This window comes from Parasteatoda tepidariorum, chromosome 4 (assembly GCF_982258835.1).
Source record: "Parasteatoda tepidariorum strain Cologne lab strain chromosome 4, Ptep-v5.0, whole genome shotgun sequence".
NCBI lineage: Eukaryota > Metazoa > Arthropoda > Arachnida > Araneae > Theridiidae > Parasteatoda > Parasteatoda tepidariorum.
In genome coordinates, this window is record NC_141758.1 from 56069379 (window position 1) to 56097274 (window position 27896).

The 27896-nt window shown below is 28.4% G+C and overlaps 1 protein-coding gene and 1 long non-coding RNA gene across 3 annotated transcripts in view; one reads left to right on the top strand and one right to left on the bottom strand.

Moving 5' to 3' along the window:
* LOC107454718 (uncharacterized) lies at positions 1-27305 on the bottom strand. Of its 2 annotated transcripts, none has more exons than XM_016071994.4 (3): positions 27168-27305; positions 16116-16196; positions 1-906 (listed from the first exon to the last, which is right to left on the bottom strand). In XM_016071994.4, the coding sequence occupies exons 2-3, from the start codon at positions 16180-16182 to the stop codon at positions 578-580; spliced, it is 396 nt and encodes a 131-aa protein (XP_015927480.1). In that variant the 5' UTR covers positions 16183-16196; positions 27168-27305; the 3' UTR covers positions 1-577. The 2 variants fall into 2 exon arrangements, with proteins under 2 accessions (XP_015927480.1, XP_015927479.1); XM_016071993.4 differs by lacking the exon at positions 27168-27305 and adding an exon at positions 18750-18898.
* The window catches only part of LOC107454720 (uncharacterized), a 57305-nt gene continuing 36445 nt past the window's right edge, over positions 7037-27896 (top strand). Inside the window, exon 1 of the long non-coding RNA XR_001585490.4 lies at positions 7037-7117. This is a non-coding gene — a long non-coding RNA (uncharacterized LOC107454720). The remainder of the gene's footprint in view (positions 7118-27896) is intronic.

Genomic DNA, 27896 nt, shown 5'->3' on the forward strand with positions numbered 1-27896 from the left:
TTTTGCATAAAACATGTATTACACAAAATATCCACAAGTGTATAATTTATAATTTAAACTCAAATTTCGTCGAAATCGTAACAAAAATATTGCACTCACATAAAGGTAATGATTTCACATTTCACACTCACATAAAGGCTTAATCAATAACACTTTCAGTCCACATGAAAGAAAACATTTATAGAAAGTTCACTTACAATAAGTGTGTTAAATTGCAAAAATATTTGTAAGCAACTAGTAAATATCTAATAGCTTAAATGAAGAGTTAAAACACATCCTCTTAGCATTTTTGCTATAGTAGACTGTTATTTGCACATTTCATCCATGCTTACGTACATAATTAACATTCACATGACATTTAGCTAGTTATATTTCACAAAACCTGAATGCAGGCTTGGTTTCCAAACCAAACTTCTATTTTGCTTTTCCAGCATAATGCCTCTCAACTCAATTGCTAATACTCGTATAGCACACATCAACTTAAAACTATTTAGGCACTTTTTTGAACATTCAAGAAGCGTAAAATTCGCAGCTTCCGAGAAAGGAATTGCGGTTCAGAATACTCTGAACCAAACCTTCAAGCTATTTCTAAAACACTAGATCTACAGCTATGTCCTAGCAAAGATTGTGTTGACACAGATCTGTTGTCGTTTGGCCTTGGGGGTGATCTTTCGTCAGATACAGTCTGAGAAATGCTGCGTAAAGGTTCCATGCCTTCCAGTCTTATTTCAACATCGCAACACACTCTCCAAAGTACTAGAAAAGAGCCGATAATCACAACTATGGAGGCCACCAGAAGTCCCAACAGTGTCCCAGGAGTGAATCGCTGAGGTCGCATGAAGTTGATGAACATTTCATCCTCCGTTGTTAGATTGGACGTTTCTTCGTGCTTGTAGGCGTCAAAGTCTAAAGAAAAAATTGTAATTAATAACAACATCAAGAATTAACATAATAAATTAAGTCCTTTTACGAATTAAAATAAAGCAACACAACGTAAATGATGCATAAATACGGGCATAGTTTGTCTATAAAAAGAATTTCCCTCCACCTAAGGCAGTTTGCTGCTATGGAAACAGGAAATAGCCTGTAAAAGGAACCTTCCTCGATGTCTAAACATGTAACGGTCCCCTTGCCGTCAGGCTAACAGTGGGAAAACTAGGAAAATTATTTCTATCTTTTAGCTGGAGCCGTGGTGGCTCAAGAGATAGAGCATTCGCCTTCCAATGAGGTTAAACCGGGTTCGAATTCTGCACCAGCCTCGCACCGACCACAGTGCTGACATAAAATAGCCTCAGTGGTAGACGGATCATGGGTTAAAGTTCCGTTGCCACCAAGAGGTTTTCGTGGTTTTCATCTTCCTGTTCTTCTCCCCCATGGTTATCCAACCTCACTAATGCTAACATTTCTTTTCATCGATATATATGTATATAAAATAAATCACCTGTCAGTATTTTTAATAATTAAATTTAATAGCTCTAAAATACTCGCCAAAACGCAAAAACCAACTTCTAAGATAACAAAATAAGCTAATAAAAAGCCGATTGGACTGTATAGTGGTCAGGAAGCTGACCTCATGATCTGGCATAAAAGAAAACAATGTATTTCCAAAATCATACAAGTTGAAATCAGAAACTAAAATATAACCTTATAAAGTAAATCTTTTGTATAGTTTTACGAAGCACTAACATTTTATCTTAATTATACATGGATATGAAAAGAAAACAAATTACTCTGCAAAATCATTTCTTAAAATCATCAGCAATATTAGAGGTTGGATCATAAATTAACAAAAAATATATAAAATACACAAAGTAAGTTTTTTTTTAGTATCATGAAAAGAAATTAGAATGGTTTGAAATTTTAATATTTATAAAACCAAATCAATTTTTTCATGTGTAAAATATTCCTTAAGAAAAATGAAGCTTTTGAAAGATTGAATTAAAACGTAGCGTCATATTTTGGAATAAATCCTTGATAAAAAATTTCCTTTTCTTCTTTAAAAGTCTTACTTAAAAAAAATCATGTTCAAACCATTATTTTTTGTTTAATTTTTTTATATATATTATTTTTATGAACTAAAATGGTTTATTATTGTATTTTGGATGAAAATATTGTGAATTTACCTGGAAATATTGAATGAAAATATTGCATCATTTACCTGGAGAATGTGAAATTATATCAAGCATTACAAAATTTTAAGCTCACTGAAATTTTCTATAAAAAAGACCTCATGAATATTTTTTTGCAAAACCATAAATTAAAATGTTATGAATGAAAGTTATAAAATAAAGTTATTACCTCATAGTAGAAAATAAAACTGTTTTACAGAAACCTGTGAAAAACATGGTAGGATTGACTGTATAAAAGGTTTAACTAATTCTATATTTTTCTTGTTGTTGTTAATTTACGTCGCACTAGAGCTGCACAATGGGCTATTGGCGACGATCTGGGACACATACCGGAGGATGATCCGAAGACATGCCATCACAATTTTGATCCTCTGCAGAGGGGATGGTACCCCCGCTTCGGTAGCCCGATGACCTGCACGCGAAGTCGAGCACTTTACGGTAGAACAGTTTAACGAGGACCCATACTGTACACCCTCGGTCCCTACGCAGGCTGATCCAAGTGGTCACCCACCCGCACACTGACCGTAGCCAGTGATGCTTGACTTCGGTGATCTGCTGGGAACCGTGTATTAACGATCAGTCCACTGCGGGATTATATTTTCTTATTTAGACGTTTATGTATTTGTTAAGAGCTGGATGGCAGCATGATATCAAGCAAAATCACAAATTGATTTTGATCAGCCATTTAGCTATGCGACCAAGGGGAAATTACTTCTGGTATTATTTTCATCCAGAAAAGTAATTTTTTACAGTTAATTTTTTTTTTTATCCTTTATAGTGCCAACTACCATTAATATAAGTAGAATTGAGTGTTGTTTCTGTCTATTAACCATTTTAAGGTAAAATCAAGGAGAAATCACTTGTGGTATCATTTTCATCCAGAAAAGTAATTTTTTTATAGCAATTCTGTTTCTTCTTTCTATATCAATCAGTTATCAATATAAGTAGAATCTTATGTTGTTTTTGTCTATCAGCCATTTAGAAGTAAAAATCAAAAAAAAAAAAAAAAAAAAAAAATTCACGTGTGATATCATTTTCACTGAGAAAAAATTTTGTGATAATTTTTTATTCTTCGTTCCTGTGTTGTCATTACCGCATGCAGAATCACTTATTGTTTTTATCTATTATCTATTTACTAGTAAAATCAAGGGGTAATCAGGTGTGATATTTCTTACAATTTCTTATTCGATCAAATATTTTATAAAGCAAGGGTGAAACAAATTATATTCTTACACAGAAAATACGTTTTTAAAAGCAATCAAATAGAAAAATCAAATCCCAAAGTAATATTTTTAAGTGATAAAAGATTATACCAAATATTATCCAATGTATTGGAAACTGTATTTTAGGGTATAAAGATCAAGTAATCAGGGTTTTTTGATCCATAATTATATAAAAATTAACAGTTTTGGTACTGCCAGCTGCATGAATTGGTATGAAATTTTGCATCTAATTTAATTAATATTGATGCTAGCACACCCAAGTAAACTGGAGTGAGGAAAAAGCTTTTAAATTCAAATGTTTTTTTAACGAAAATAATGGATAATAAATAGCACTAATGGATAATAAATAATGGATAATAAATAGCATGAATGGATAATAAATAATGGATAATAAATAGCGTTAATAAATAGCACTACTAATATTATCTTCATTCCGTACGAAAAATAATCTAATAAACGGCAAAAATTTTTAAGACCACAATTAAATTCTTTCAGAAAATATTCTCCAAAGCATTTTTGAAAAGTCTATTACGAAAAACTTTGCATCCAAAAATATTCCAAAGCAAAAGTTTTAAAGGAAACTAAGATTTCATGGCTTTTCGCTGGAATTATGAAAAGAACTTTCAGTTTCAGAAGAACTATATAACGGAAGACTTGACCATTTATTTTTACAGCTTAAAATAAGGAACAAAAGATTCTTTTTAAATATCCTGTTAAATACTATGCTTTCAAGTTTTATGTTTTTACCTTAAAAGCGATAAAGTTAAAAGAGTAATGAATTTCTGAATGTTGTTCTATTATCCAGTTTTTCTAAGACTTTACATGAAGGCTTCTTTCATTTTAAGAACTGAGTAAGAAAAATAAACAATAAGTAATAATTTAATAAATTCGTGATAACATTATTTAAATACAGATAGCAGAAATATTGTTTTGTTTTCATATTTGATTAAATACTTGTAAAAGTTCAGGTAACCAAAACTTTTCCTATCATGTTCTGTTTTTAAGAAATATTAATTGTTTTGAATTGTTTAAGAAATTACTGGCTGTGCACATCCAGTAATTTCCAGTAGTGCTTCAAATCATTATACCTCACTTAGGATTTTAAGCGCACAAAATAAAATAAAATATAAGAACAAACACTTTTGATTTTATTAACGGATTTTTCATGCTAAAAAGAATCTTAGTTTTCACACTACAAAACAATCTCTGAATAAACAAATCGGCATTTTGATGGATTTGGATTATTGATCTTCAAAATATGATTGCTAACCACAATCTATAAAATACGGTTTAAATTGTTAAAATGGAAAACGGTCAAAAGTTTTGGCACATATTAAACCTTAATATCACATTTTTCGCATTTTGCTACTTATCTAGAACTTTTTATACGATTTAAAAGAATTTTGCATGACGTTATACGAATTGCTCGATCGAAGATAATTCCGTGCAAAACGAATTATTTATATGTTCTTTTTTTATTAAATAAGTTTAAAAAAATGTTTCCACAGTAAAATATATACATTTTTATTTCATATCAAATTAGGTGTTTTTAAATTACTACATTTGAAATTTTCATTTCTCAAGAACTATTAAATCGTTTCGAATTCGAACGATACTAATAATTCGAATTCATTTCGAATTTCCAATTTAGTGAGTTAAAATTAAGCTAGCTGCTTAAAATTATCTTAATCTATATGTATTTTACTATTCAAAAATTTTCTGAATGTCATTAAGTTTGGTAGAATATTAATAACAAAATATGAAAAAAAATATTTTTTATTAAAAACTATTTGGAAAAAATTTTTTTGCAAATTTGTTAGAAAAGTATTTAGATTTTCTTAATAATTTCATTGATGTAGCAAAATACTCATAAATTAAAATTAGCATTACATTCCGACAGCTTCCCAGCTTTAACTATTGGGACAGTCAGTATTTTCCAGATTTCCAGTATTTTTATTGTGGCTATCCGTCATGCTTTGAGGACAAAGAATCCGAATATTCCGTAAATGTTTTTCCCGAGGAAATACGTTTTTGCGTTTGATTTCGTAACTTAAAATTTCATCTGCACGAAGTAAAAAAATTAATTGAGGTAAGCCCATTAATCAATTAAGACTGGATAAATTTAATCACTAAAAATACGATTAAGTATTTTATTTTTTATTTTCAGCACTGCACTTATCAATTTTCTCCATTTTACACATTTTTTACTACGTTTTCATTACTTTATTTTCATGTGTGTGTGGGAAATCTTGCAATCGAAATTTCGATATCTTACTAATCAGCACTTAAAAATCCACTGGAATTCTTTGTGTTGAAAACAAACGTTTTGATGAGTGCTAATTACTCGCTGTCCGAGTCCTGCAGTGGACTGATCGTTAAGACACGGTTCCCATCAGATCTCCGAAGTCAAGCCTCACTGACTGCGGTCAGTGTGTGGATAAGTGACCATTTGAATCAGCCTGCGTAGGGACCCAGGGTGTGCAGTATTGGTCCTCGTTAAACTGTTCTACCGTAAAGTGCTCGACTTCGCGTGCAGGTCGACGGGCTACCGAAGCAGGGGTGCCATCCCCTCTGCAGAGGATCAAAATTGTGAATGGTATGTCTTCGGATCATCCTCAGGGATGTTTCCCTGACCGTCGCCAATAGCCCATTGTGCAGCTCTAGTGTGACGTAAATAAACTACTACTACTACTCGCAGGCCGAGTGGTCTTGCCTTTAATCCAAGTGCTCTCAAGTGTAGAGGAAGCTGGTTCGAATTCTGCTTTAACCCTGGATGTAACTTTATGAGGCCCTTCTAATCTATCTAGTCTTCAACTTGACCGCACAAGTTTGCAAACGTACGAGTAACAATAAATGAAAATAAATAAAATAAACAATTAGGTAATGTCCTCGATCTACTTTTTTTCCAATGCCCACCCGATTGACACTCGTTATTCATGCATCAATAGGACAGATTTGTTGGCCACTCTTTCAGGGGCACCATATTGGGCGGAACAACGTTGCTCCCGCAGTAAAGACAGATAATACAGAGAATGAAAGAACATCTATGACTTGTTGAGGCTGCGAACTAAGGATCTATCTGATGTGAAATTAGATCCCTGACACAGGCTGTTCGGAGCCATTGGCCTGTTACCAGTAATTTACTTTACTGGTATGGTTAGGTATTATTTTACATCTGCGGCGATATTTTTAAAGTGATTTCGGGCAACGAACCTGGAACGAAGCTCCAATCTCTCAACTTCCTCGAGATTTTTCTTATTGCTTTTTCTCTTTGTCGGAGTCTAGTAAAATAGTCTTTCCACATTTACGGGGGGCACATATGATTTTCATTTGTAAACGCAGAAGTTTTAAAATAATTTTAAGACGTAAACTAATGAGCTTTCAGAGTTACAGAGAGATAACTCAGATACCGTTCCTGATACCTTTCTTCATTTATTGCTAAATTCATACATATACAATCTTGAGTTAATTACGAAGTATGACTTATAAACACAGATCAAGTTGGAGAACAGATATCAAATCAAAAAGGTACATTCAAGGTAAAAGCGAGATTCGAACCAGCTACCTCCATGATGAAAAACGTTTGAGTGAATGGTGAGACCGCTCGGTCGTTAAGACTCCTCGTTCATGAATCTAGCGTACTTTAAACTGGACAGAAATAGACATTGAGATGCGTATCACATTATTTAATCGCTCGAACCAAATCAAAATAAAGAAAGATTGCGACGTTGTTTGAATTTTCTAGAATACAAAGTTTTTCTAAAGGTAGTACAGCAATATTTTATTTGCGATTATGTATTATAAATATATATATATATATATATATATATATATATATATATATATATATATATATATATATATATATATATATATATATATATATATATATATATATATATATATTAATGAACTACTTGTTTTTGCAAAATGTTAGAAAATGTATTAAAACTTAACTTAATTTTGCATAATTTAAACGAATAATATGTTCCGTCATAATGTACAAAGCTAAAAAAAAAAGAAAACGGAACACTGAAATAACTATTGCTTTTAAGATTTTATGACCGGATTTTTATATATAGATTTCCTCTTAATGGTTAGAGATGTACGTGTTAGATGTCTTAATTAGTTATTAAAAGTAACTTTAAAGAGCCCGAAACTTTCAACCGAACTCTTCACTAAACAATTTGTACTACATTTTTCAGTTTGCGACCTTACCCCATATTTAAAGGATTTTAAATCTAAATCGACTGAAAATTACTGAATGTTTACTCATAAGAAGCAAGTTTTTGTGTCGAATTTTGTAACTTAAAATATAATTTTGCACAATTTAAATAGTAATTTAAGGATAACTCTATCTGCCATTAAGATAACATATTAATTCGTAGAAATCCGACTATACGATCAAAAGTTAGGGTGTTTTGTTTTTAGTTTGTACCCTGTATGAATGTTACTTATAATCAAGTCATTATTTTAAAAAACAATAGTTTTTTCTATAATTATTCTGTAATTATTTTTTCTTAACATCGATTTACTGAGAATTCGCTTATTCTTAATTGCTGCAAGTATGTTTAAAAGTTGTTTACATTATGTATGCAAATTGCTGGAACAATGAATAAAATTGCAATGTATTTTAAACTTAATATACTTAATTTGAATGTAAACGATGAAAGTTATAAACCTTCAAGTTCTAAAATCAGAGATAATACGTACGAAAAAATATAATGTACTAAATTAATTTTTTATAAGCTGTGAATGATAATTGAAGTAGTAGTATTATTATATACAATATATCATGTATTCTTTTGAATTGTGTGTTTGATTTATTGGTCATTTTTCTAAAAAGGAAGTAATTTATTAGACTGTGCAAGTCAGTAACGTTATAATACTAATGTATATATGTTTTCCTTCTTAGGTTTTTAATTTGAACTTTTATCAATTCTATAATCTATTAATATTCGTTCTATCTAAAGAAATTTTGTTCATAAATTATTTATGTTTGATAGTTCCTTACATCAAGTCAAGTATCTAAATTATTAAAGCAATAAATAAAATTACAATTTATAATTAAAATTATTCAGAATTCAAACGATGAAAAATTTAAGTCTTTCAGATCTAAAATTTGAGATAATTTGTATTAAAAAAATTTTTATATTAAAATTAATTTCCTAAAAGCTGTAAAAAATAATTGAAATATGATTACCGTTTATAGTATTTCATGTTTTATATGTATTATTGTATCAATTGTAAGTAAATTATATAATTGATTAATATGTTATTTTCCTGAAAAAGATATAATTTATTAGATTGTGAAAAATGAGAACTCTATATTACTAATTCATGTACAATGTGAAAAAAAGTAAATAAATGGATAAACTTTATTTACTTTAAATAACTTTTGATCTAATGATGGGATCCTTACGTTCTAGGATTTAATGGTTTGAAGGGGTGACATCAAATATGCTAACTAATTAGTGCAGTCGATATTTTAAGTTGCGAAATCAGACAAAAAAACATACTTTTTTTCTAGTAAACATACCTTATTTTCGTCGGATTAAGAGTTTTGACCCCCGAAATATAGGGGGTAGCCGCAATCTGAGAAATATGTTCCCAATAGTTAGGCCAGGTGAGCGGTCTAACGTTGGACCCTTTAATGTTAATTTTACTTTCTGCGTATTTTGCCATATCACCAGAACTTTTTAAGCGAATTAAACAATTTTTGCACGCAGTGATAAAATTTGTTTATCTAAAGATAATTTCATGCAAAAGATAACTTTTCAAATTTTTATTGTTTCATTATTATTTTTTATTATTTTATTTAATAATAATTAAAATAATTTTGAACTGTAAGGTATACAATTTTTACATCATTTTAAATAATGTAATTTTATATTACAAAATATAAAATATGAGAGAAATTGGTCAAATAATTTCAGAGAAATGGAATATTAAAAAAAAAAAATAATCATGTTTTTAAAATTCAATTTTTCTAGAACTTTGCTCAAATCTTGTATTTTGTTAGGTAAAATTACATACTAAAAATGATGAAAAAAATTGTATAACTCACTATTTCAATTTTTTCAACTATTATTAAATAAAATAATTAAAAATATATAACGCTTATCAAAAGTTCATTTTTGCATGGAATAATTTTGAATACACTAGTTTTATAGAAGTGGGAAATTTTTTTTTAAATTTTCTTCAAAAGTAAAAACAAAAAGTAAAATTAACATTAAGGGGTTCAAAATTTGGAGTGCTCTCCTGATCAAGCTATTTGGACCATATTTCCCAGATTGCGGCTACCCCTCTGTTTCTTGGAGGTCAAGAATCCAAATTCGTCGGAAAAAAAAGGTTTGTTTATTTACAGAAAGTACGTTTTTGTGTCTGATTTCGTAACTTAAAATATCGTTTCCACTAGATAATTAGCATATTTGAGATCATCCTTTCGCACCTTTAAGATTGAGTCCTAGAACCTCAAGATCCGATCATTAGATCAAAAGTTATTCATAATAGTTCATTTTTTATTCTGAACTCCCTATATTTTCATTCTAATGCTATTATTTCGAATTTTTAATTATTATTAAAATATAATATATAGTTTAAGAAATTTTTGTGTTCTCAATCTGTTTTATTGAATTATTTGTTGCTTCATATATGTGTGGTTTTCAACTAAAGAAAGAAAAACAGGAACTAAACGTTTTTTAAAGATATTCAGTTATTGTATTCAAATATATATATATATATATATAAATCAAAATCGTGGTTAATTATTATTTTTAATTTTTGATTCTGAACTATAAAAAATGATAGCAGTATTGTTTTCGAGTTTTTACTCAAGATAAACAATAATTATATATATAAGCATTGAAATTAACTTAAATTGTAAGATTAATTAGCTTTAACATCAGATTTTAATATTTCTATTAGCGGGCTGTTAATTTCAGCTATTGATATAGCAATATATTTACTAAATAACAATATATATATTAATTATTGAATATTTTATTTTGGAAGATTAAAAATTTTATTTCAAAATTAATTTTACAATTCCAATAAAGACATATTAATGACATATTAATTACCAAATATGTCATATAATACTCATATTGCTCATATAATAAACCAATGTTATAATTAGTATAACATGACATAATAATTTCTAAAATAAATACAATTATTATTGACATTACATAATTTTAAAATACAATTTTTTTTTATTTACTTACTGTAAGGAAAGCAAAGGTTTTGAAACTAGTTTCTATTACGTCAAAGAAGTAGAAAGTGGCACATTATTATGCCCACGTTATTAGAGATCGCGCTAGTCAAAACCACTAAAAAATGATCCTACTGAACAATCATCCCAAAATTTAAAGTATTTTTATGACATTTGGATATAAATGATATATTTTGGTAATTTTTTTTCCAATGTGAACAATGGATTCTAGACAAATGATAAAGCAACAGATGTTTTCAATATATACTTGCCTAACAATGCTACAAAAAAATGAATGAATCAAAAATACATTAGAAGCAAAATTCTAAGAAATACATTAATACGTCTGCTTGTGTGTTTGTTTATAAGTAGATTTGTGGACATAGGATGGAAATAACATCTATGAAGTTGACATGTTATATTTCAATTCAAAAGTTCACCTCAAAGTCAGACTTTTGAATTTTTCATTAGAGAATTTAACAGAAATTTTTAATTTGTAAATTTTTCAAGAGATTCATTCTGCGGAATAAAGTTTTTTATTTTTAATCGTATTTTAAAAATTTCCGTATTGAGGTTAGAAATATTAAGATCATTGCTAAGTTTTAAATGCAGATATGTGTTTAATTGTGTTTTAATAAATGGATGATCACACCAGACAAATAAGTAACATAAAAAATACTATTTAGTCTAATTTTAAAGTAAAAACTACTACCCTTCTTAGGTCAACAAGTAAAATTTTATTTTACTTACTTTTTATTAAATCATTACAATTAATATAAATATGTATATAAGTATGACAGAATAATAATATTGAGTAGCAAAATAGATTAATTATTTTAAATTTAATTAATGAGAATTAATGTTTGAAAAAACTGCCTTATCATCCTCTGCAAGTTTAAAAAAATGTATTTGAACTTGAGTGGATAAATAAAAAGTATTTTATTAACAATTTAAAATTTTATCAAGATATATAAATCTATATAGGAAGAGTGTGAACTAATAGTTGGAATTGAATAAACATTGACTCTCGTTGGAGTTTAAATAAAGGTGCTTTTAATTTTAAATTGCCTATTTAAAATTGTTCGAACAAGGATACTAAACAATAAGAGCTTTGTTGGAATTAAAATATGGATGCTTTTAAAACTTAAATTGTTTCTTTAACAAATCTGCTTTGCCCAGCTCACTTTGCTCACTAATCACGCTTATCATTCATCATTTTCCCTTAAACATCAATATTTTTTGTGACAATATTTTGTGTATAAAATATTTAATTAGTATAATTTTATGTAAGAAAATTTAATTATTTTTAAATACGAAATTAAAGGACAGTGCTTGAAATAAAATCAACTGTAATTGAAAATTAAAACTTAAACAGAATAAGAAGTAATAAATACGAAAGTATTTTTACTTGTTAGCAACATACAACGATAACGTATTAATGTATTTAAGGTTGTTTTCATTTTTACATTCTGTTTAATTAATTTCACTTAAGAATTTGAATTTACGTTTGAACGATAACCTTATATCATATAGCCGTTCAAATTGGAAACTGGAAACTTGTTTTTTTTAATTCACTTTTGAGTATTTTATATGTTTTAAAAAATTCGATATAAAGATTACGAGTTAGAACTAGCAAAATCTAATTTCTCTTTATTACAGATCTTTTCCCGGTTATAGTAAAAGCCTTTTTTTCAGTAAATTTCATGCTGTGTTTTTTTCATTGCTGCTGAAAGCAGTTAACAGCCTTGAAATTTATGGAAAAATGCAAGGTCAATTTTAAGGTCACGCCAAATGTTCCCATTCATACTTTGCTCTTTTCTAAAGTTTAATTTATTAGTATGTGTAGTACATTAAAATATGTATAAATTTTTCGTTTATTGTCAGTTTTGACCACTCAAAACGGGAAGAAATTTCTTTAAAAAAATTAAAAATCATGCGTCGAATAGTAGTTTAGAATTTAAAAAAATTCTATAAGTTTCAACAAGATAAAAAATTTCAAGTATTTAACCCTGTCTGATTCTTAAAAAAATTGGTCAATAGTTTTCAAAGATGCCGATTATAATTTGTTTTTATTGGATGACTTAATAAAATCGTGTGAAAACTTATATTTGTATTGTACTCAGGCAATCCAACCTCGCACTTCATGATCTTGCTCCATAATGATTATTTTTGTACTGAAATGTTATGTGCACTTAAAATATAAAACCGTAGCAAAAGTTGCATTTTTATTTAATTTATTAATTTAAATACTCACTCTTTATTATCCCTATTAATTAGCATTTCCAATAATGACTGTCAAAATTTTCGAAAAAAAATTCTTTCGAAGAATCTTGAATGATTTCTGAGTTTTGCACCATGAGTTATCCATAAATTAGTTATCACAACACAGAATAAATATCAATACCGTGGTTCTTTGCGTGGTACAAAACGTTCTGTACACACTCAATCAATCTCAAAGTTAGAGTTTCTCAAAATATCATACGACTTTCAGTTTTGTCTTTCAAACCTTAAAAAAAAATAATTTTTCTGACAAGAAAAACCATGCGTCTTACATAAAGGACACTTTATGAAAATCTCAACAAAATCAGAAATGTTAAGTATCTGTTTAATTTGACTGTTTTTTTTAAACTGTTTCTTAAAACTTAAGTAATAGTAACGTTCGAAAGATCACTATTAATAAATTTAAGTATTTTTGGAATCTTCATCGTTATCACGAGTTGATGAAAATAATACGAAAAAATCTATCGAGAATGAATACTAGAATTACTGTTGCATATGAACACATTAATGAAAAACAAGAAAAAACTACTATATAGAACTGCTGACAAATCTCTCGTATGGGGCGAGTCTACCCATTCTACTAAAATGAATGTTGACATTGTAAATAATCAAATTTTACTATTAAATTGCTATTTTAGTTACTATATAGGATATTTATGAAGTAAAATTCATAACTTTATTATATATTCCATTTTTTTATTCATAAAATAACACAAATTGAGTATTTGATCGATTATCACATTTTGATCACAGTTTTGTTTTTATAATCATAAACATTATAAAATAAAATTTTTTTCTGATTATTGTTGATAAAAATAAATTAAAATTAATATAAATTTACAATTAAATAATTAGTAAATAATAATAATTAAAGATTATTAACAAAATCGAAATTCAAACATTGGGAATCATGAAAAATCCTTTTCCCATTCTTTTGGGAGGTAATAATAATTTATAAATAATAATTTATTTAACTTGCATTAAATAAAAAAAGTTAATTTTGTAATATAGAAATTTAAAAAATGGGTAAAATAAACAAATTTTATATTTACATTTATATTTAACCTATAAATTTTCTTATTAATGATAAATTTATCAATGCAGAACTAAAATAATATACTTAAATTCATTTAAAATGACTTAATTTTAATATAAATGTAGTTCTAAATTATATTATTATGCTTTATTAAAACTAAATACGAATGAGTAGACTCGCCCCGCGAATTCTGACTTTTTGTTTACAGCAGCAAAACTTACATTCTTTTTGTTTTTTTTCATATAAAATTAATGTAATCTTAGTCTTAGATAAGTTTATCACTTAACCAAAGTGAAAATAGTAATAATAATAATATACTTACGGAGCACCAACTAAAAGTTTGCTGATTTTCAGTACAAATCTCTCAAAAGACGTTTGAACAGGTCGGTTAAAAAGACACCAAATAAATAAAAACGGATCAAACTACTACAGCGCCATCTTCCTTAGAGTCTGAACTAAGTCCTCCATCGGTATTTGCAATTTAAAATAGTGAAAATTAAATAAAACTAAAATGGGTAGACTCGCCCCGGTTTACGGTATCTACATACGTAAAAAATGCTAGTCCTTATTTATTTACAACAAATAGATAGTTCTTTCGGTTAATCACCAATTTAGCTATAAAGCACTGTGCTTTGTTTTCAGATCCAAATATAAATACTTATATTTTTAACCTTTTGCTTACGGGGCCATTCGGGTCCACTTGCTGTACCAGCCGAAAGCAAAGAGTTAATATATTATGGCAGACATACATGACATATATATTATGGCAGATATATATTGTGACAGACAAAACTTTTAATGTCTGCTTAACAAATCCTCGTAATTGTGCTACCATTCTTTCTCTATTGAAAAAAAATTGAACCTTTATTTTTAAGGGACACTAAGGCACAAATATGTTAAGAGTGTAAACATTAGGCAAAAAAGTGAGCACCCTGAATATCTTTTGATCTTATTATTGGATTTTCACTTGCTACGAATTAATGATTCGAACGCCTAATCAAAATAATTAATGCAAACTATACTTTAAGTAAAACAAAATCAGGTACAAAACGTATTTCTTTCAATAAACGTAATTCTTATTCGAAGACTTCGTATTTTTGCCCCTTAAAATATGGGGGCTAGCTGTAATTCATAAAATATGATTTCATAGTTTAATCATTAGAGCAATCGAAATTTTTAGCCTCTTTAAAGTTAATTTCACTTTTTGGCGCATTTCACTGTATCTCAAGAACATTTCAAGCGAATCTATCTTTTTGTATACAATTACAAAATTCTTTTATTGAAATATACTCCATGTAAGAAATAATTTTTAATAATCATTTATTAATTTTTAATATTTTATTTAATAGTAATAGAAAAAATTTGAAGAGTAAGGCTTTCAAATTTTACATAATTTTAAAGAATGTAATTTTAAAAAGTAAATTACAACATTTAAACAAAATCAGTTGAGTAGTTCCTGAGAAATCAAATTTCAAATCTACAACTCTTCAAAATAAATCAGAATCTATTCGACCAATTTCGTTCAAATTTTGCATTTTACCATTAAAAATTACATTTTTGAAAATGGTTTAAAAATTTGTATGCCTTAAAATTCAAAATGTTTTCGATAATTACTAAGTTAAATATTAAAATATTATTAAAACTTTTTTTCAGATCTATACAAGTAACAAATTTTGGTTTTATTGATTGGAAGAAAATTGGCATTTAATTTGTGATGTTATTTAACATAAAGGCTAATATTATAGTATCCTAACTAAGCATTAAAGTGGTCAAAATTTCGATTTATGATAAATTCCATTTGGATATCGCTGATAAGTGTGCTTTTAGAACAGCTTATCCTTATCACAATAAATTTTGCTTCTAATGGCCGAAAATGATCATAGCTTTTATTCGGCATAGAGCTCCAATTAAAATTTATGTGCTCTAGATATTTTTTAAAATTCTGATTGACGATAAATTAACTTGATTAGTTACAATGTCATGATGAATTCTGCTTTTAGCTATCAGAAAAAAATTAAACTTGCATTGTCGAGGATCACGGAGATAAATAAACTATTCATATCACGTAAACTGCACATGAAATTGATTATTTTTGAGTAACATTTGCTTTTCGTATATGCGCATGTTCGCCAGTTTAAAATGCTATTTAACAGTTGTGTCATATAAGAATATACTTGCATATAATTCTTTTAAATTTTGAAAATTATCTTCAGAATGACTTGAAACAAACTTACCCGATTCCTTGCAACAACCGTTGGCATTCATTACCAAAAATACTGCCAAAGCTAATGTTGATTTCATTATTTCTTCTGTACCTATAATCATGTGATTACATTTAATATTTCACTATAACTATTATGATAAACAGAGAAAAACATAGATTTTCGTTTTTCTAAACTTGCTTGCAGGATAAATTGTAATAATCATGCATGCATAATATACGAAACTATTCTTTCCTTTAAAAGTAATAAGAATCAGTTAAGCCTAACCATTGGAATAATATGAATAAAAATATATCATCCGTTTTAGATCACTTTTAGAAGCATAGTTTTACGACGCGAAGCGTGTTTAGCTTATTACAAATGTCCGATTTTCAATTCTTTTTCCTCCAAAAATAGAGGACAATAGTAAAGATATTTTAATGTCAAGTAGGAACAATAAAAATTCGCCGGCGACACGTTGAGTTCTTTATAACATGTGTTGTCCTTTGTGAGTTAAGGATTTAAATTTTGTTTTCGTATAGTGAATTTTACTGTTTTTGCAACTTTTACAATTAGAATTTTCCTCCAATTTGAAATTTTAAGAATTTCTTTTTTAATACACAAACGACGCACACGCTTGACGACGTTTACAGGTATTCAAATAAATCTGATCTAAATCCCATGGTTAAGCATAATTACTTCACTACTCGAATTGGAAGCAACCAATTGTAGCTATCGTTACAAATAATGATAGCTACATAATGATTATCGTAATTGATAATCATTATCATTCAAATTGATAATAATTATGATTATTCATGATTAATGCTAATGTTATGAATATGATTATGAAAATCATTACAAATAATGATTATCATAATTGATGATCACTATCATTGAAATTGATAATATTTATGATTATTCATAATTGATGTTATAATAATTGATGATAATTACAATTGATAATAATTGTGATTAATAATAATTATTATTATCATCACATATAATAATAGTAATGGTAATGAATGATAATTACAATTGATAATAACTGTAATTAAAAATAATTATTATTATCATCACATATAATAATAGTAATGGTAATGAATGATAATTACAATTGGATAATATACTTACTACCGGAATATAATTTGCGAGCATTAAATTGCATTCCATTATTCGCATTTTAAAATCACTTCTCTGTTCTATAGCAAATATATTGATTGGAAAAGTAAAAACACAGTCATGTTTGATGCTACGAGTTAGAACTTAGTATAAGTGCGGATTTAGTACTAAAAGAGAATGTAATATTATTCTGTGGAATGCCTAATAATAGAAATATAATTATTGCATTTAATACTTTACCTAAAAACGCCAGGTGTTCATTGAGTACTGTCATTTCTTATATCGGCCCTAACACGAATTGATCCCTTAAGACAAAACTATTTTTAATTTTATCAAAAAATTAGTTTCTGCAGAATTTTTTAAACTTATGCATTTCGACGAAAAACAGACTTAACAATCTGTAACTTTAGGATCTTTACTCACGAATTAGACAATATCAAGTATTTGCATAAATGTAATAGAAATTTGTTTCTCCAGTGTAATTAATATTACATTTAATAAACAAATGCATTAATGTTAAGCCAATAATTATCAGTGCTAAAGAATCAGTTCTGTTAAAATCTGTATTAAAACTCAACTCATTTCAGAATTTAATTCTTCCAAATTATAATTTTTGCAAAGAAATATCTACCGAGATGAAAAATTACGAAATTTAGCTCTCAGTTATATGGTCAGCAATTTATCTCGTATACGCAAGACTGTACTATATATTATCATCTTCCAGTATATAATATCGAATCCTTATATATTATACTTACTTTAAGTGTTTAGAATAACCCAAACGATATTAGGTATTAAAAGATAAACTCATGTAAATAAAGTACTTAATTTAGTACTTAAACTGGAGTAAATTGAAAGGAATCGTAATAATTCGAACGATTATTAACTAAAATAAGTAAGCTGTTAATTATTAGTATTTTTGATTAGGACACATATATATACATTATGCTTTTATCTTCAATATATGATGTGATATTTGAAACATTCTTAATTTTTTTCACTCCCTTAAATTTCCCTGTTATTTTTGCCTTCAGTCCTTATAACTACACAAATGGTTGAAATATGGAAACTTATGTTAACTTAAGAATAGTTGCTGCTGTAAATGCAGAAATATAAATGGGAATATCTCTAGTTGGAATTTAAATAAGACTTATTTTTTCGGTTAGATCGGTTTATATATAATTGAAAATCACCAACTCTCAACAATTCAATTATTAAAATAAAAAAAAGGCAATAAATCAGGGTTTATATTAAATTATATATTGACTTACATAATCAAAAAGAGTTACCATTCGAACATAAGGACTCTCCTATATACAATTGTTGCATAAAAAAAGAGTTAACTAAAATAGAAGCATAATGGAAATAAGAATGATTCACATATATCAATAGATTACAATTAACAACAGTACTGGTAGAATCTTGAGCACATAAGAAGCATTCGAAAGTCTTATTAGAAATATTACTAGATCTTTTACTTTATCAAGAAGAAACGGAAAGATATGCATGCTTATAAATATATAATATATAGAATAATTGACTTACAAATATTAGTCCCAATTAACACCATTTTCAAAAATATAAAAAGCATTAATCGAAAATTTTCACGTTACACACAATATCGCTTTCATTTGATGCTGCCACCCAACACACAGAAATGCAGCGCTTTTTCGAAACCGATCATTGCTACAAAGAAAAGCTTAAACAGACGATAATGACTCGTATTTTGAAATGATATCAGACGATGTGACACCATGGCACTTGTCTTTAAATATGCAAAGTACCGCGTCAGGCATTGTTTCCTTTCGGCCACTTCTCTGAATATAGATTAAGATACAACAGAATAAATATTTTACCGAAATGATTGTCTGAAAAGAAATTTTAGTGGTACTTAAGCATAAGTAAAAAGCACGCCTTCAAATCGGTCCCAAAAGCTCGATGTTAATTTTATTTAAAGGAATAATTTTTTTCACGCAAAAGATTATATATTTTTCTAATGAATAACAATATTTTCGAAATTAATAAGTTTTCCTCTTTATTTAATTAACACATTTTTTTATTGTCGAAATTCCGCAATTCATTAAGGTAATGTGTAAAATCACGTCGGCTAAGAAAGTTGGTGCAAATTCCGCTAAATTGACTCCAAATCGTTTCGTATCATAACAAGTGCATACTTAATGGGAATTAAAACAAATATTTAAAAATATGCTGAAACTAATTTTTTAGAGCATTCAATTAAAGAAAATTTGGGGCACAGTTTGCTTGCAAAAATAACTAAACATAAAAATACATTTAATTCATTATAAGTTTAACAACAACAACAGAAATCTATTTTAAGGATACACCTTAAAAGTATAACCACGAATTTGGTTATAGTTTATCAATGTTACCGAAAAATCATGCCGTTTGCCGTTTTTTTAAGTATTCCAAAGATGATCGACGGGCTCGTACACAAGCACCTTAGTAATGCAATACAAATTTAATTTCAGAATTTTTTTTTAATTTTCTAAAACGATATTTCTTATAACTTTCAAAAATGATCTGATGATATAATGTTGAAATTATAGCATTCGGTCCAACAGAATTATGGCTACTTAAAATTTCGATTGAAAGTATAATCAAAATAGTTTCATTTTAAAATATAGAAACGACCACCTATCATTTTTAAAATGTTCTACTTCATTTTGATAACATAGTTTGATACCTGTGCGACATTTGGGAGGAATTACTTAGGGAAAGGTTTGCTATAACTATTGAACAACAGAGTACTACATAACTAGTTCTTGGTATATAGTTTACCCTTACTCTCTGTAATTGTTTCAATATTAAATCGAGCTATTTCGTACACTGGTATTATGACGTCAGAACAGGCATTGTTAACTTTAGTTTATTTTTATCCAGGTCTTTGCCATCATTATTGATCAACACTGAACCAAAAGTTGGCACAAATTCACCCCCCCCCCCAAAGTATATTATTCTTGGTTATCATGGAATATAAAGAAAAGTTTAACGGTTTTTAACTATAAATATATACGCTTTATATATTAGGATTCTATTCATACTGGGTCACGTATTATATTACAGGGTACTATTACACCCTACTGGAGGAAATAATTATAGGCCTATTAGAGGACAATGTGGGTTACTATGTATTTATATGCATATTAGTGTGTTGAATAGCGTTAAAATGAGGAAATTCGAGGTTAATATTTTGTATTACTACTTGGTCCTATAACTCCCCTTAATATTTGACCTGTAATATTCATACTAGGCCACGTATTAGTGTACCCTACCAGAGGAAGTAGTCCCGCAGTGGACTGATCGTTAAGACACGGTTCCCAGCAGATCACCTGAAGTCAAGCATCACTGGCTGCTGTCAGTGTGCAGGTGGGTGACCACTTGGATCAGTCTGCGTAGGGACCGAGGATGTGCGGTATTGGTCCTCGTTAAACTGTTCTACCGTAAAGTGTTCGACTTCGCGTGCAGGTCGTCGGGCTACTGAAGCGGGTGTGCCATTCCCTCTGCAGAGGATCAAAATTGTGATGGCATGTCTTCGGATCATCCTCAGGGATGTTTCCCAAACCGTCGCCAATAGCCCATTGTGCAGCTCTAGTTGCGACGTAAATGAACTACAGCAACTACAACCAGAGGAAATAATTATAGGCCAATTAGAGGACCCACCAAATGGCCCTTTACGTTACTATGTATGTATATATATAACTAATATACTGTGTTACTGTTTGGCCTTATATCTCCCTTATACTTAGCTCATCGATAATAATGCCATAAATTGGAAGTTTGACAAAGCAGAAGAAAACAACACAGTCAAATGACAATTTTTGTAGTTTAACAAGTATAAGTTATCACAGAAATGACAGCGGCTTCCCAATCTAATACTTACTCTAAGACTGAAAGAAACATTTTGAATCAATAATTGTTATTTTTCGTTTATTACTATTTCTTTAATACTTAATAACTTTTTCTAATTACTACCTTTTCTTAACTTGCTTTCGGGTCTGTGACGATTAAATACGTTTATCGAAATTCCTGCTATCTAGAATGCTCATACTTTAACCATAACTCGACGATAATACAACTTTCAAACATTTTCTGGCTAAATTTTATAGATTTTATTGTTGCACTAGCACCAAGTAGAATTTGTTGTCAATTAAAAGTTTGACCAGTTTCTAAACAGCTGAAGGGTTCGAATTGATACTACACATTTATGATTAACTACTGCGCATCGTTTCCTGGACTGAAATTTATCTAATTCCAATGAAATTTATCTAATTGAAATTTATCGTTTCCTGCCAATGAAATTTATCTTCATAAAGAGCTCATCGGAACAAAATTTTGACCACTTTATCATTAGTCACAAATTTCACTTTATCATTAGTCACTTTATCACAAATTTCGATTAAAGATCTATGTGAGATGTCAATACAAATTATAGTTATTTCCGAAATGCCAAAACTTTTTGCCCCTTCATCACCTACCGAATTTTTGTCGACTTTCTGTTAAGAAACTAATAGACAGTTAAGAAAAATAAAGAAAATAATGGAAAAAAATCTAAACTTTAAAACTACGTTATTGAAGTAGACTAAAAAGGAAAAAAATAATTTGCTTTTTATCCATACAAAAATGAAACATTTTAAGCACATCAATATTCAATTTCTATCTTATCACCACCAAAATTCCCAAACCACGACTTTTGAAGGTGTTGTGCCCTGTGTTTTTCTGTTATTATTAGACTAAAGTATAGTTAAAACAGAATTATTTTTTAATCAACTTTATAAAACATAGTTTGATATTTTGTATTTCAATTAATTTTTCTTATTTATCATATCCATTAGGGATAATATATTTATGAGAAAAAAAGCTTCGTATCTCTTTTATTTATTTATAAATAATTGTATAGATGATGGCAAAGTGCTCTTTCGTAAATACAATATTAATTGCAGTTGATATGATTAATATTTATTTCATTTCAAACAGAATTAGATGGTGAATTCTTTAACGCTTAATTTTCACACAATTAATAAAATTACACAAAACTTTCAAAAGTTTTATACAGAGTTTTCACTTTTTAAAAAAATGCTGAAATATATCTACATTAATTTGTATTCCATTATTTTTAAAAATAATGAAAAAGTTGCTTAATTTGATTCTGCGCAATACAGAACTTTTATAAGTACGCGACAAAATTATAAAATTACGTTTCTCATTATAAATTGCTTTGTTGTTGCTCTTAATGTCACTTGCTAATACCAGCAAACCTGCTAGGTGAAATCAAGTGAATTTAAGGCAGAGGATGTGTATCTTGTTTTTTAATCGCACCACCTATGGCTAAGAATCAGACTTCAGCCGCACACGTCGCAGCCCGTTTTAACGGGCGGATCTCTTCATCCATCCGAAGATCGTAAGTTTGACCTGAACCAGAGAACGATTAATCTCCAAGTTAGTATCCCCAGAGGTATTGATTTGTTTTTTATATGGAAGCAAATTTTAATGAAGCAAAGCTTTATCAAGAAGCAAAATTTTTAAATAATGTTTTAAAATTATTCTTAATTTATATTTATTACTTAAATTAAAAAAGTTGGCTAATAATTTTGCTGTAATATTTATTAAAACTTAATGTTAAAATTCAAAATGTATTTGACAAGATTTTGCAACAAAAACTTCCCTTTAAATTAACTGTCGAAAGAAAAAGATATTCGATAATATTATAAATTCATTACAATGATTTCTGCAACACGTATTTTTTTTAAATATGTAATTGGGTACTCGCAACTTGAATAAGTTAACTGATTATGCAGATAGTCATGTGATTTAAATCGGATTTAACTGCAAGGGACGTCAGGCATGTGTGTTGAACTTGATTGGCTTTTGTATCAGCTTTTGTATTCAGCTACGTACGATGACATCACTTGCAGGTATCCAATAGTTGTTTTCTTTTTCAAATTTATTTACTTATTTTTAGTGTTTGATAATACTTAACTCTGCTTCAGAATATTCAGAGGTTGTAGGTTTATTCCAGTAATGGTAAATCCGATGATTCGTAAATCCGAAAATGAGATGTATTCGATAAAGAACTTTCATCACAACTAAATATTACAAAAGCATTATAATGAATAATTATCAAGCTAGTCTCGGTATTATTTTCAAAAAGGTTAAGGAGAAAGCGTTTAACACATGTTTCACTGGTTAGTTAAGAAATGAAATAAATATTCAACATGAGTAAAAATTGAAGAAAATTTACAACGCTAACATGCACTACTCCACTGAATTGTTATTATAATGATCTTCGTATTTCCAAAAATAATGACCTTTGACATGTTTTCAATAGACCAAGGAGAATAGGCTATGGATCTAATGTAATAAGAGAATTACTACATACAGATAACAATGTGATTGGTTAAGACCTAAAATTTACCAAAATAGAACGAAACAAAAATTTATTCATCATTCCATGTAGAACAATTCAATACTGATCTATTATTCAGCGGAATCTCAAAATTATAATTATTTAACCTTTTTTTAAAAATTATTTTTAGTTTTTGCAGTATCTGTTATAAACAACTAGCTGAGTACCCGTTCATTGTATGGAGTGAAACAAAGTAAATAATCAAATCAGTAATGACCAACACTAAGAGGTCATGCACAAACTGAAAGAGATATGCCTTCACAATTAAACTTAAGAATTAATTTTTTTTATTAATTATCATTTGTTGCGCATTATGTCAATTATGTCAGAGTTTTCTTATCGCTGATGCATGAGACTTTAGATATTTTTTATGCTTCACAGGATTTCACAGAAATTTAATGTGTCAGAGAAATAAATGGGACTCAAGTCTGGACTTATATTTCTAATATCTCCATGTTTATATAATATATATATATATATATATATATATATATATATATATATATATATATATATATATATATATATATATATATATATATATATATATATATATATATATATATATAGGACACTTTCCCTGAATTTTCTTTTTTCCTAAGCTGTAAAACAAACATAAAATATAATGGGGACATGAAAATGACTGTTTTTGTGAGAATGACCCATATATATATATATATATATATACACAAAAAAAAGTAAAGCAATAAGAAAGGAAACACTTTTTTTCGCAGAAAAATAGAAAAATTAAGAATTTAAGTTAATATTCAGTAAGATTTATTAACTTCGCATAAGCTGAAATATATAGAACCCACATTATAAGATGAAAATACAAAAAAAAGGAAAGAAATAAGAAAGGAAACGATTTCTTTTTCAAAGGAAAAAAACCTATTAAGAAAAATGATTAAATAATTTTGAAATTTAAACAAAAATATAAAAATTGTTAACATTGAAAAAAAAGCGACATTGTCCCACTATTGTATTGATATATAGCTAGAGCAAAATATATCAATACAATAGTGGGATAATTATAAGCGAGAACATTGACATAATGATAATCTGACATAAAGCGCAACAAATCCCCGGCGCATTGACGATATTAATTTACGAAAAACATGTTTTTAGAAGTTGATATCATCAAGCTAAAGATTAACTATATTTAGTATCATTTGGCATAAAGATACAAGAAAGATTTGGACTGTCCACTTCTGATAGTAAAGCATTACCATAATTAAAAATTTCCTCCGGTACTTATGCCTTTCGGTGGACCACAAAAAATCTATTTTCATAATACTTATGCTAGATATCTTGGCACTAATATTAGCATATTTATCACGCATTAAAAAACACCCATTAACATAACATCAGTAGAACCTGTTACAAAAATTAATTAAACATTATTTTATGCTCTCCCGTACAACTACGTTTACCTTTTCTCAATTAATTTATCTTTTTAATACAGATCTTATTTTTTCAAATTTTATTTTGTGCTTATTACCAAATAAAGTAATTAGCAATGATCAATTCAAATAATAATTAGCAACGACACTAACATTTTTATATTAAATTTTGAACTAATATCAGTACTTATTTCAAATGCCGTAAAAGAACAGCATACTATCATTACGATGCTTAATTGAATGTGATATTAAATACTGCTGTGGTATTGCCGTTATAAGTTCTGTAGTTATTAAAACCTAATGCAACAATACAGGTGCAATTGGATTTTACTGAGTCCGAAACGATAAGTATCCTAATATCACCATACTACATATTCAAAGCACCTTATACATTTATTGTTATATGCCTTGTATTCTGGTTCAAGTTCATGTTACTAAAATTACCATAATATGAGTTAGAAGTTGAAGTCACCAAAAGAAATATTAACTATACATACTTTAATTTGTGTTGTCAGAATTTCAGCAATATTTCCATGGTTGAATAGATAGATAACTTTAATTTTATTTTATTAGTTCTTGTTGAATTTCCATAATTGAAATTTAAACAGTTAATGTTTTGACAAAGCGTTATTTTTCCAGTTAGGAAACTATTTCTTGTAGATCATTTTGCAAAAATAATTAAAAATAAAAATGCAGTTATATTTTAGTTATACAGTTATATTTAGTTATAAAGTTATATTTAGTTATAAATTTATATTACGGAATACTGTAATATTTATTTTATTTAAGAGCTGAATTAAGTTCATAATTAATCCACACAATTGGGTATAATATGAAAAAAGCACAACTACTTCCACTTACTAGGAATAACATTTACCTTTTAGTTTAATTAATAAACTGAGTTTTAAATATGCTTACTAAATTCATAAATTTCGGTAAAACAACAATATAAATTATTGCCAAAGGAACTAGACTAATACAATTCCAACCTGGCGAGTAGCGACTTATAACAAGACACTTCGTTTGATGCTTTTACTTGTTGCTAGAAATCAGGTTCGCAGAAAATGCTGTTTATTAGTTAAATTTAGTAGGAATAACACGATCTGTGACGTAGGCTATAGTATACCCAATTAATCTACGCAACTTAAAAGCCGCTGATTGTAATTTTCCAAATACGTTAAACATAAGGATTCTAATTTTTCTCAAATAGAGCGCTATCCAAAGGAAATACTTTTTACAGTAAAAACAAAGCTTACTGCAAGCATGTACGGTAGAAATGATGAGGGCAGCTCTTAATACTGCTCTTACCAACTCCTGACAAAACTTGCCCTAAATATTCACCTTACTTCTTTACTCGGAATAATTCAACCTCGTAACCATAGTCAACGGCAGTGCAGCAGACTATCTCTGGGAGGAGTTCTTTAGATAGTCAGACTATACCAATTTTAGATGAAAACATACTATCCCCTGATCATTCTGTCATTCAAAGCAAATGACTTTTTTTTTAAAACAAATATTAGATTTTGGGTAATATGTCGTGATGTCATAGCGAGTGAGAAGAAAGCTACCGTGACTTTCTAATAAAGCTTATTTATACCTCTTATTCTCTGCTACTCAAGAGACTACATTTTACAGTAGTATTAATCTTAAGAAATTCCTGGACTTTTGTATAGAGTAATGCGATCAAGGCTGGCTTAGTGTGCAAAATCGCCAAAAATATGCGTACAAAATATTTTACCTAGCCAACTTGAGCACTCGAAACTGTATACTCGATCAATTATTTTTCAGAATATGCAATTACAGTGAAACCTCCAAGAAAGACCACCTCTATGTAGCGACGTTCCCGAGAGGCTTCATTGTAAAATGCACCAGCATGTTTTTTCGATATTTTTTCAAAAAGAAAATAAATCCGACAACTTTGAAAAGATAAAAGGGTAATGGATAAACAATAAAAATGAAAGGATATTTTTACAAAGGTGAAATTGTCCTGACAAAAAGGCATAATGATTATTATTATTAGGGTAGAGAGGGGTAATATAAACTCTTAAAAATAAAATCATTTCCTCGAACTTTTACCAAAATATTCCTTTTACAGTACCTCATTGGATTAAAATAAAAAAAAAGAAGTGAGTCACTCACCATTTCAATGAATCATAATCCAAAATTCTGAAATATTTCTCAGTATACCGATAACTTCACAGAAATTATGCGTAAATATTCAGCTTAGTAACATGCAGTTTCTTCTTTCTACGAAAATGCTGAAATCTACCTTCAAGAAGTTGGAGGTAAGAAATATTTTTTTTATAGCTCAGCACGAAATAAGCGAGAAAAGAGCGTAATTATTATCCTTCATACTGTCGTCTGTTGTACCGGAATACGAGTTTCATTGTTTTAGTCCGATGCATTCTTCTTTTATTTTACGATTCGCTTTAGTCTTAGTCGTAACACCAAGTAAAAAGTTCGCGCTTGAAAGTGAAATAATCATCCTGTTTACGGATATTTCAGGGCATTAAGGGATGGTAGAAAGTACACTAAAATTATTAAGCGCTTTTCTGCATTTCTTAAAATAGTTTAGTCCCTATTAAATAAAAATATTGCAGGAAGCATTGGCATAAATTGGATGTTTAGGTTGTTTGAAATGCTCAATTAATTTTTTTAAAAGTCATAACGCGAAATATAGAATGGCAAACTCTTCTATCTTGAAAAGAGTTTTTGTTGGTCTGATGACTATAGTTTTTTACTGGCCCTACTTTACAAATTATTAATTTTTTTCCAAATTAATTAAAATCCTAAACTTTATGTTGAGTGTGAATATCCTTTATACTTTTACAAATAATTAAATTAAATGTGTTTTATTTTTTAAAAAAA